The sequence below is a fragment of the Anomaloglossus baeobatrachus genome, chromosome 4, assembly GCF_048569485.1.
Source record: "Anomaloglossus baeobatrachus isolate aAnoBae1 chromosome 4, aAnoBae1.hap1, whole genome shotgun sequence".
Classification (NCBI taxonomy): Eukaryota; Metazoa; Chordata; class Amphibia; order Anura; family Aromobatidae; genus Anomaloglossus; species Anomaloglossus baeobatrachus.
In genome coordinates this window covers 128447447-128460066 of record NC_134356.1, presented here as the reverse complement: position 1 = coordinate 128460066, position 12620 = coordinate 128447447, and the positions used below count along the sequence as shown (strand labels likewise).

General features: G+C 41.9%; 1 protein-coding gene across 3 annotated transcripts in view; it reads right to left on the bottom strand.

The window, feature by feature from the left end:
- The window catches only part of ACSL6 (acyl-CoA synthetase long chain family member 6), a 439484-nt gene that overhangs the window by 176054 nt on the left and 250810 nt on the right, over positions 1-12620 (bottom strand). For all 3 annotated transcript variants that reach the window (XM_075344540.1, XM_075344541.1, XM_075344539.1), the window contains one exon: positions 7910-7974. In XM_075344540.1, the coding sequence (XP_075200655.1) occupies positions 7910-7974 (65 nt within the window). The remainder of the gene's footprint in view (positions 1-7909; positions 7975-12620) is intronic.

The window sequence follows — 12620 nt, the reverse complement described above, 5'->3', positions numbered from 1 at the left end:
GCCTCCATCTACTGACTGTGGAGCAGTCAGCCCATGCAAATGGGCTGGGAAAGGCTGGGAAAATTATATCTGGCTCAGCAATAAGTTAGTCACTGAAGCCTGTTTATTTCAGTGTAATTTTGGGCTCGGTTTTTCCTGGAGCAATCAGTAGGAATGGCAGTGGGACTGGTTGGTCCCTTCTCCATATTCAATCAAGGTTTTGATTCCTCACTGGATCAGCTGAAATAATCAGGAGGCATTCAGTACAAGGAGACTGCTGAGGAGAGCAGTCCAGGCTCATGGCTGCTGGTGCTGAGACTCAATACCTCCGCTTGCTGTGCTGAAGAACTGACACAGTAAGAGAATACTGTTTTGTTTGTTACATAGGTTTATTTTGTAGTTAGCATTCTGTTCTTAGTTAGTGGCCAGACAGCCTTAGACATTTATTTTCCTGTTTTTGCATGTGTAACACTGAGAGATAAGTGTACACAATAAACACGGCAGTGGCCGTATCTGTGTGGAACCTGCCAGTCTGCTGCTGTCATCTGTGAATCCATAGCCACTTGCTTGGACCAAAGCAAAGATCCCAGCTGAGCTATATCCCCTGTCTCACAGGCATTTTTTTTTTACTTTCTGCAAAGTCAAAAGTTTGCATATATTTCATTAGTATTTTGTACTATTGCCCTTAAACTGTATGACTTGGGTCAAACGTTTTGGATATCCTTCCACAAGCTTCTCACAATATTTGGTAGAAATTTGGGCCCATTCCTCCTGACAGAACTGGTGTAACTGAGCCATGATTGCTGGTTCCCTTGCTTGTACCTGCCTTTTCAACTTTGCCCATAAATTTTCAATAGGATTGAGATCAGGGCTTTGTGACGGCCACTCCAAAATATTGCGTTTGTTATCTTTAAGCCACTTTGTAACCAGTTTGGCAGTATGCTTTGGGTCATTGTCAATTTGGAAGACCCATTTCAGCCCAAGATTTAAGTTCCTGGCTGATGTCTTGAGATGTTGCTTCAGTATTGCCACATAATCTTCTTTCCTCATGATGTCATCTATTTTGTGAAGTGCACCAGTCTTTCCTGCAGCAAAACAACCCAACAACATGATGCTGATACCCGTGTGTTTCACAGTTCTTAGGCTTCAAAGCTTCTCCCTTTTTCCTCCAAACGTAATGATGGTCATCATAGCCAAACATTTCAATTTTAGTTTTATCAGACCACAGGACATATTTCCAAAAATTAAGATATTTGTTCCTGTGTGCATTTGCAAACATTAATCTTGCTGTTTAATGTTTCTTTTGGAGAAATGGCTTCTTCCTGGCAGAGTGGCCTTTCAGCCCATGTTGATACAGTACTCGTTTCACTGTGGATAATGACACAATCTTACCAGCTTGTGCCAGCATCTTCACAAAGTCTTTTGCTTTTGTTTTTGAGTTGATATGCAGATGTCTGACCAAAGCATGTTCATCTCTGGTACACAAAACCCATCTCCTTCCTGAGCGGTATGATGGCTGGACATTTTCATCTTGTTTATACATGCTTATAATTGATTGTACAGATGAACGAGGCACCTTCAGGTATGTGGAAATCACACCCAAGGATGAACCAGACTTGTAAAGTTCACAATTCTCTTCCTGAGATCTTGGCTGATTTCTTATGACTTTGCCATGATGCTACACAAAGAAGCAGTGTGTTTCAGGGGTGAATTAAAATACATCCAAAAGTATGTCTTTAACTCAGATGTTGTCAATAAACCAATCAGAAGCTTCGAAAGACATGACATCATTATATGGGCTGTCCCATATTGTTTACAGGGATAGTACTCTTAAGGCCACTTTACACGCAGCGACATTGCTAGCGATGTCACTGGCAAAAGCACCCGCCCCCATCGGTTATGCGTCACGGGCAAATCTATGCGTCACGGGCAAATCGCTGCCCGTGGCGCACAAGCAGCCGAAAGAAAGTGATGCCCACCTCGTTGCCGGAGGACGCAGGTAAGGTGTTGTTCGTCGTTCCTGGGGTGTCACACATAGCGATGTGTGCTGCCTCAGGAATGATGAACAACCTGCATCCTGCACCATCAATGATATTTGGAAGTAGAACGACGTGTCAACGATCAACGATAAGGTGAGTATTTTTGATCGTTAGCGGTCGTTCGTACGTTTCACACGCAACAACGTCGCTAACGAGGCCGGATGTGCGTCACGAATTCCGTGACCCCAACGACATCTCGTTAGCGATGTTGTTGCGTGTAAAGCGGCCTTTAGTGTATGCATATAAAGAACATTTTTATTGATACAAAAAGTCATTAAAGCCATTTGACTACTGATATATTTAGGAAGCCCTCATCAGTGAATGCGTTATTATTACACGCTTCCCCTGGCCACCCTAGAACCACCATTAATGCTGCCCCTACTGCCAGTTTATTCGCCTTAAGCGGATCTGCTCAGAGGGACAGGTTCTTTGAGGAGCGGGCCAAGGAAATGCGTGTACACCGAAAGAGGATATAGCCAGGGTTCCATTAAAAAGGCATACCATCGAGCCAAACAGACCCCACGTGATCGCCTCCTGTTAAGGTACAATCCAGAGAAGACTCTGTCTGATGAGCCCAAGATAAGATTTATTTCAACATTTAACCAACAATGGGGTTGCATCAGACAGATTTTGACTAGACACTGGGCGGTCTTACAGACCGAGCCATCCCTGAAAAAGATGCTACCCCCTCTCCCGTTGATGACGGCGCGACGTGGGAGCAGTCTCAGGGACACCCTAGTGCATAGTCACTATGTCTCCTTCTCTAGATTGCCATTTGACACGGGACACCCCAAATGGGGTTGTTTCCCCTGTGGCTCCTATGTCGCTTGTCGCCACAAAAACATCATTAGAGCCATCTCATTTGATCCCTCGGACAGGTCCAGGAGTTTTCAGATCAGACACTATATCTCTTGCAGCACCACGGGCGTGATATATTACACTACGTGTGGCTGTGGGTTGATATATGTGGGTCTGACTAGTCGCGAACTCCGGACCCGGACGAGGGAGCATGTTAGAGACATCATAGCATCCAGAAAGGTAAAATCGGAGGATATAAACACCTTGAAAACCCTCCCACGCCATTTTTGGTTGAAGCATGAGTCGGATCCCTCGAGTCTTAAAGTGAGAGGTATTGACCGGGTTCACCTTGGCCTGAGAGGGGGGACATCCACAAGGCACTGGTACGAACAGAGTGCCGGTGGATCTCCCTTCTGGATACTGTGGCACCTAAGGGGTTGAATGAGAAGCAAAGCTTTGATTCTTTTCTTTGACCCGGTTTTCCTTCCTACTTTTTTGCCTGGTACTAGTTGCTTTGTGTGGAGCAATTGCTGCCCTATAGGTATACTATCCTATCTCTGTTCTCCCACGTAGAGCCACCTTTGTCTCATCATTCTTTGTTCATCTGACAACTAATTAAAAAAGGATGTTTTATCTCCTTACAATCTATAATAGATATAGATTTCGCCCCAGTCTCGTTTTATTCCTATTAAATTTTTAATATTTTTTCTTTCACTATCTTTCCATTATTGTGTCTTCCTTTCCTCTGCTGAGCCCCCTGATGAGATGTTGCGACTGTTACCCTGCTGGAATATGACCATGTTGATTTGCTAGGGTCCTATGGATTTACATCCAGCACTGCAAGACCTTGGAATTAAATATATTTGATTATTGCTATACTGATGTGATCTGTATGCCCCGCTATTGTGCATGACCTCTTGTGCTAAATGCACAGAGATATCTATTTGCTGTTGCCCTTAGCGCTGCCAGTCTCCAACATGGTGACAGTGGCTTGCATTTCCTGGTTCCTGGTCTGCGTATGCGCAGACGGCGCGGTCTCCTACTCGGTGCTCCATGGGTAAATGACGTCACTGGGAGTGTTCTCCCTAGCCTGTGGAGCACTGGAGATCCCGCCCCGTCTGCAGCATTACACCTAAGGACCCTGAGTGCGTCAGGTGAGCTGCATCATGTGGACTCTGGAAGACTCACTTCCCCCTCAGTGTCTACGGTCCCCCGACGAACCAACACGCGAAACACGTGTTGGGACTTGTCCCCCCACCTGTCTACACGTCCTATTCTGGTAAGCAGTCTGCAATGGTTTATACTTGGTGTACCTGTATGCCACTATGTGTTTTTTTTTTGTTTGTTTTTTCCTCTATTGTATGGTGACTCTCTGGTTGTGCTGTGCAGTATTTTACCAACGCAGCAACAGAGAGATCCCTAGTTACTGTAACTGGGAATTTATCTATCTATTTTGCCTATGTGACAATTACATGGTCCTAGGAAACTATGCATAGAGATGTGATGTGTAGACCTGTCGGGGTTTTCTTTCACCCTCCTGTGTCTGTCTGAACTTGGTTTTATTATACCACTTTGTAATTATTATTCCCCCTTAATGGCTTTAATGACTTTTTGTATCAATAAAAATGTTTTTATATGCATTTTCTTGTTATACTTCATTGAGCTAGTGTAAGAGAAATAAGGGGTATTTATTTGGCAGTTCTAAAAGACTTCTTATGTCTGTTGGTTCATTATGCTTTATGAAGCCTTTGCCATATAATTGTATTATGAGATCCAGTATTGTCTCTCAACTTTGTTTAATGTTATTCGCCTTTAGTGTATGTAAACTTTTGACTTTGCAGAAAGTAATAAAAATGCCTTAAAACATTCTCTCTCATTATTCTGGCATTTGACAAATATAAATAATTTTGGTTCATAAGTGACCTAAAACGGAAAAGGTTTATTCTGATTTCATGTCGGAGAAACAGAAAAACCTGTAGATGTGTCTTTTTAGATAGTGTATGTAAACCTCTGGTTTCAACTGTAGGTATATTAGTACATCTTGTTAAAAAACTTTTCTTATATCCACAGTGTAAAGCGTGGCATATTTCTTACAGAATGTTCTGCTATATAATGCCTGTTCACTCCTACTATTGTACTTCTGTATTGCATACGTTTGCCTAAGCTGTGACATGTGTAATAAACCCCATGCTTCCTTTATGTTTTATTCTTTATAGCTGATCTCAGGTTAAATGCATTACCGTACCTGCTCTTTTTCTATAAAGAAAAAAATCATTTATGTTGAAATCACTGCCGAATTGTTCTGCAAACTCAAACTGGAAATGTATCGGATACAAAGAGATATGGTGCTTTTCAGTGATTTGCTTGGTACAGTAATTGGAGAGACTTGTGTGTTTTAACATGACTAATTATAGAAGATAGCATCCGAACCTCTGCAAGCGGTCAAACCAGAATTTAACCCATAAACTGACAGGCAGGACACCAGGCAGCTGAATCATTTTTTCATTCTCTATACTGTGGAGAATAATGCGGACGTCACACGAGGCGATCTATCGTGCGATAGATCGTCGGGGTCACGGTTTTCGTGATGCACATCCGGCTTCGTTGGTGACGTCGTCCCATGTGACACTTACGAGCGATCGCAAATCGGTGAGAAATCGGGTATCGTGTACTCCTCATTTATTTTTAAAAAATCGTTTATTTTACTTTGCGCAGGTTGTTCATCGTACCCGGGGTAGCACACATCACACTGTGTGACACCCCGGGAACAATAAACACAGCTTACCTGCGTCCTGCGGCACCCGCCGGCTATGCGGAAGGAAGGAGGTGGGCGGGATGTTTATGTCCTGCTAATCACCGCCCCTCCGCTTCTATTGGCCGGCCGCTGTGTGACGTCGCTGTGACGCCGAACATCCCACCCCCTTCAGGAAGTGGATGTTCGCCGCCCACAGCGACGTCGCTCAGCACGTAAGTACGTGTGACGGGGGTTAAACGACTTTGTGCGACACAGGCAGCGATTTGCCCGTGATACACAAACGATAGGGGTGGGTACAATTGCTCGTGTGATCGCACGATAGATCGTACCGTGTGAAGCCCGCATAAGATCTATGTAGGGGAAAATTGTCTTCAATAACTCACAGGTATCAAGAATTTTAAGACACTTTTTGTAATAAATCTTTTAGCTGTCATGGCGCTGCTCTTGTAGATGAACAGTAATATATACCTGATGCTCATGAATAACTCTGCTATGTAAAAGACGTACTAATTGAAACATCTACTAGAAGATGCAGATTTGGTGCAGGAATTTGGTGTATAAATTTCAGCTCCAAATCTGCTTTTCCTGGCAAAAAAAACACAGTTTAGGTGCAGTTTTCTGCAAAGAGATGCAAATTTGGTGCTGAAATGTCTGCATCAGATTTCTGAACCAAATTTTCATCACCTGGCAGAAAACCGCATGGAAACTACATCAAAACCACGGCTTTTGAGAGGCTTTCTGCCATGAAGATGCAGATTTAGTGCTGGAATTTCTATACCAAATTCCTGCACCGAATCTGCATCTCCAGGCATCGCGTTTTGATAATTTTTTTTGCCTATAAAACTACCCAGAAGAAACTCCAAATGATTTCAAATCAAAATAAATATTTATTACAAAAAATTACACAAATACACAGCATTTTAGAATGGTGAAACCTACATAGAAAGATGACGTAGGCATAATATGATGTCAATGTGAAACAATGTGAAAATCAATAAGATGGCAGATGAATAAATAATAATAGATATGTCAGGAAAGACCTGATACAAAAGTAGCTAAACTGCCAAATGCCAATAGATGATTGTACCACATAATAAAATATATAAATAAAACCTTACCAATGAGACACCCTAACGTGTTTCGCCGTGGCTTTTTCCAAGGGCATATGTATTTTTTTTGCCAGAAGATGCACTATTGGTGCAGCAATTTCCTGTATAAATTCTAGCACCAAATCTGCATCTCTTGGCAAAAAAAACAGCACAAAACGCGGGTTTCTGCCAGGCGATTCAGGCCTCATTGAGCTCAATGAGATCACTTGAAATGAAGTAAATGAAGTCACTGAGTTGAATGAGTTCACCTGAGGTGAGTTTACCTGTGGTCACAGGTGGGGTACCGTGGAAACCTCCAGCTGTAACTGCAGGTAAATTCAGTGATGTCAATGCTCACAGCGACAGCTCTGTCAGTGTCTGCTTGAAGCCACAGCGGGTGGTTATGTTCTCCAATTTGCCTGCACGTTGCGACTTCAGTATGTAGCAGAGCTGAATGCCGTGGTGTGTATTATGTCGGAACTTGGTGTTTTGTAGGTTAATATTTTTGAGAAAAGGGTGTGTTTTTTTTTTTTTAACAAATTTTTCTGTTTGTGTTTATTTCCTTTGACGCACAGGAATGGTAATGGGGGGTCTTGTAGACACCCCCCTATTACTACAGTAATCTCGAGCTTTATGACAGCTGGGCTTTTTAACAAATCACAGATGTCATTAACCCCTTATAATACCCTAATTGCCAATGCTCCAGGGCAATCGGGATGAGCCTTGTAAAGCACTGGAATTGTCGCATCTAATGGTTGTGACAACGGGGTGACTGCAGGCTGCTCATTTTAGGTTGAGGGGGGCAATAACTATGAACCTCCCCAGGCTGAGAATACCAGCCCCCAGCTGTTGGCTTTATCTTGGCTGGCTATCAAAATTGGGGGGACCGCACGTTGTTTTTTAAAATCCTTTATTTAAATAATTTTTTAAAAAGCCACATGTATTTTGATACACAGAAAAGATAACTCACACAGCAGGGGGCTGCAGCCTAACGTCGTCTGTTTTATCTGTGCTGGTTATCACAATATGGGAGACCCTACGTAATTTTTTATTTATTTATTTTTACACCACTATAGGGACGTAGACAGTGTGTGATTCCAACCAATCACAGATACTGTCACAGAGAGTGAGGGTGTGATCTGACTGCAATCAATCACACACACCTGGACTGACGGTGAGTGGGGGAAGCAGTGAATGTATGAGAGCTAATGACCTGGAAGCAGTGTTACAGCCCGGTGGAAGGTCCTCACCTCTTTATATGAGAGCCATTCATAAGGCTGGTTAGGTTTCCTGGATCCCAAGCATGGACCATTTTCTGAAATAATACAAAAACATATCATGTTAGTGACTTTAGTGTTCAATAATAGGCACCGATAGAGGTATAGCTATAAGACCCTCCACAACTACATTAGGAAAAACAGGGAAGACAAATTACACATTTTTATTCCACAATGTTCCTCATTACTAACATGAACAATTCCTCATTGTCTTTTTCCCATATTTTTGGTTAATTAAGGAATTGTTTTTACCCGCAATTTATTTTGATGGGATTGTTTTTCCCACAATAATAAATATGGATGGTTCTGCTTTTACTGCCATTCTGATGACTTGTAACTGAAATCCATTTTATTATGGTTAAGTGCACAGAGCAGGCCACAGGAGACTTTGTTCTTACTCAAGAAAATCATATTTTCTGTTCCCGTGATCTACACTGAATATAGGTCAGGCCAGAAATATCAGCTGCAGGGTCGGTTACTGTAATTTGCTCAGATAAGCAGCTTGAAGAATGCGTTTCATTAAAGACAAAATGTTGATTGTACAGGATGCCATTTGCATGAAAGCCTCTTATTACTGAATACTCCTGCACTGGACACCATTACCCCCCAAAAAGACACTGTTCATTGAAAACAAATGTATTTTATCTTTAAAATTATCATCAAAATGTCATGAAATCATATAATTATATCCCATGTAAACCATTTCATGTCATTAAAACATATTTAGAATTTTGTGAGACTCTCCCATGCATTATACTTATTCTCTATTTTTGTGCAAATCACAGTGAAAGGACGATTGAGGATATCAGTTATTCCCCATGGGCTCCAGCACATGAGCGTATAAATCGGATAAGAGGAATGCGATAAAAAAAATTGCATTTCACTTCTACCAATGTTAGTCTATGGGGCAGTTCCGGACTACAATTTATGTCTCAGCTCTATTTGGACTCAGGAAAAAAATCGCAGAATGCTGCATTTGGCAGTGACTCTTGAATCACTTGCACCGATACAAGGATATGGGTGCATATGAAACATTGGACTGAGCTCTGATGACATCCGAGTGCAGTGCAATATAAGCAGACACAAAAAATGGAGCAGATGCCGAAATTAATCTCTCCCTCTTCTCTGCACCTGTGCTCTGATTGCAAGATTGCATCACAGTGTATTCAATGCAATATGCTTGTCTGTCTCCGGTCTATAGGCTACAATGGCGTAATGATTGCGATCACAGGGGGTGGGACTGTGACCTAGCTCAAAGCGGTAGGAAGGTCTGCAGTATTACAAGTCCACCAACAGAAAGGCTGGAGCATTGTTTTAAATCCTGCAAGTACAACAATTGTGGGTTGAAACTGGGGAAGGAGATGTTACAAGTAAACGTTACACTCTGGACTCTAGTGCTCTGTACATAGGAGCTGAGCAGCACCAGCACTTGTGCTATGAAAGGTTTGCTGGATGTTTGAGTCAGCTAATATCTGGATACAATGGGTGCTAATTCAGAACGAGGAGAATGAGGGTGGTTGTTGAAGAGTGAGTTGGGCTTTTGAGAGGTCTGGTCAAAAATTTTCTATGGGGCCCATGAGAGCCTAATTATGCCACTGATAAGGAAACAAGTCCCAATTTTTTGTCACGTAAAGAATAACTGAACAGTAGTTGTAATAGTCTATTTGTGTCTTAAAGGGAATGTCAGTAGGATCAACACTCATGAGCTGTCTATCTGGGCATGCAGGTTATAGAAAGTTGAATAAAATGATATCTTGATATCTGCAAATTGATGTCTTATTCCAGAGAAATCCATAGTTTTCTTAATATGTAAATGAGCTGTTAAGGTCCATGGTCCAGAGACAGATCTCCCTGAGAATCTGCCTGCAGATCTTATTTGAAATGAAAGTGGGTAATACCATTGTGAAATATAAGGACTGCTCTCCTGATCTCACTGCAGAACTCTGTGAATATACAGTTAGGTCCAGAAATATTTGGACAGTGACACAATTTTCGCGAGTTGGGCTCTGCATGCCACCACATTGGATTTGAAATGAAACCTCTACAACAGAATTCAAGTACAGATTGTAACGTTTAATTTGAAGCTTTGAACAAAAATATCTGATAGAAATTGTAGGAATTGTACACATTTCTTTACAAACACTCCACATTTTAGGAGGTCAAAAGTAATTGGACAAATAAACCAAACCCAAACAAAATATTTTTATGTTCAATATTTTGTTGCGAATCCTTTGGAGGCAATCACTGCCTTAAGTCTGGAACCCATGGACATCACCAAACGCTGGGTTTCCTCCTTCTTAATGCTTTGCCAGGCCTTTACAGCCGCAGCCTTCAGGTCTTGCTTGTTTGTGGGTCTTTCCGTCTTAAGTCTGGATTTGAGCAATTAAAATGCATGCTCAATTGGGTTAAGATCTGGTGATTGACTTGGCCATTGCAGAATGTTCCACTTTTTTGCACTCATGAACTCCTGGGTAGCTTTGGCTGTATGCTTGGGGTCATTGTCCATCTGTACTATGAAGCGCCGTCCGATCAACTTTGCGGCATTTGGCTGAATCTGGGCTGAAAGTATATCCCGGTACACTTCAGAATTCATCCGGCTACTCTTGTCTGCTGTTATGTCATCAATAAACACAAGTGACCCAGTGCCATTGAAAGCCATGCATGCCCATGCCATCATGTTGCCTCCACCATGTTTTACAGAGGATGTGGTGTGCCTTGGATCATGTGCCGTTCCCTTTCTTCTCCAAACTTTTTTCTTCCCATCATTCTGGTACAGGTTGATCTTGGTCTCATCTGTCCATAGAATACTTTTCCAGAACTGAGCTGGCTTCATGAGGTGTTTTTCAGCAAATTTAACTCTGGCCTGTCTATTTTTGGAATTGATGAATGGTTTGCATCTAGATGTGAACCCTTTGTATTTACTTTCATGGAGTCTTCTCTTTACTGTTGACTTAGAGACAGATACACCTACTTCACTGAGAGTGTTCTGGACTTCAGTTGATGTTGTGAACGGGTTCTTCTTCACCAAAGAAAGTATGCGGCGATCATCCACCACTGTTGTCATCCGTGGACGCCCAGGCCTTTTTGAGTTCCCAAGCTCACCAGTCAATTCCTTTTTTCTCAGAATGTACCCGACTGTTGATTTTGCTACTCCAAGCATGTCTGCTATCTCTCTGATGGATTTTTTCTTTTTTTTCAGCCTCAGGATGTTCTGCTTCACCTCAATTGAGAGTTCCTTAGACCGCATGTTGTCTGGTCACAGCAACAGCTTCCAAATGCAAAACCACACACCTGTAATCAACCCCAGACCTTTTAACTACTTCATTGATTACAGGTTAACGAGAGAGACGCCTTCAGAGTTAATTGCAGCCCTTAGAGTCCCTTGTCCAATTACTTTTGGTCCCTTGAAAAAGAGGAGGCTATGCATTACAGAGCTATGATTCCTAAACCCTTTCTCCGATTTGAATGTGAAAACTATCATATTGCAGCTGGGAGTGTGCACTTTCAGCCCATATTATATATATAATTGTATTTCTGAACATGTTTTTGTAAACAGCTAAAATAACAAAACTTGTGTCACTGTCCAAATATTTCTGGACTTAACTGTACCTAGTATGGTACAATGGTGCTAACATAAAACAGCAATACTGAACTATGTTCATTACAAATACTTTTGTGGCTACTGTTGTCCTCTCGTAGTGCTTTAGCTTCCATCTCGCAGGCAGCTAGTTTATGGGGAGGGTCAGTAAAGCAAAGCTGACTGTGAGCGGACAACTGCAAATTTGTTGTAATAAGATAAAGTTCAACTCTGCTGTACTGTGCTAGTTAATCAGGCACAGCACTGCAGTAGAGCTGACTGCACATAGTGATATCAGGAGAGAGAAGAATCAGTGATTACATGTCTCACACTGTTAACGCCCCCTTTCATTTAAAACAATACCTGGAGAAAGATTCTCAGGAAGAAAAAGGGAAAACACAGTGGAACAGGGAACTATAGGTTTATGAGGCTGACTTCATACCAGGAAAGATCTTTGAACAAATTATTAAACAACATGTATGTCCCTGGATGAGAAATAAGTGATTAACCAGAGCCAGCATGGGTTTCTAACTAATATGTCATGTCAGACTAACTTAATTTCCTTCAATTACAGAACCACTGATGGTGGATCAGAGAAATGCAATGCATATTGTATATCTTGACCAGCAAAGCATTTCACAAAGTATCTCATACCATCTTTATTGAAAAATTAACCAAATATGTATTGGACAAGGCAACTGTTAGGTGAATTCACAACTGGCTTAGTGATCAGACCCAAAGAGTGGTAATAAATGGCTCTACATCTAGCTGGAGGAATATCTCAAGTGGGGTACCACAGGGTTTTGTCCTGGGACCTGTGTTATTCAACATCTTTATCAATGATTTAAATGAAGGAATTCGGCGTAAAATGATTAAATTTGCTGATGACACAAAGCTAGAAGGGTTAGCTAATACTAGAGAAGAGAGAGAGAGGATTCAACAAGATCTAAACAAGTTGGAACAGTGGGCAAGTTCAGAGAAGAGCAATCAGAATGGTCACCAGTCTACAAACCATGTCCTATGAGGAACGGTTACAGGATTTGGGAATGTTTAATTGCTGTCTACAAATATCTCAAGGGCTGTCACACTGTAGAGGGATCAGCGTTA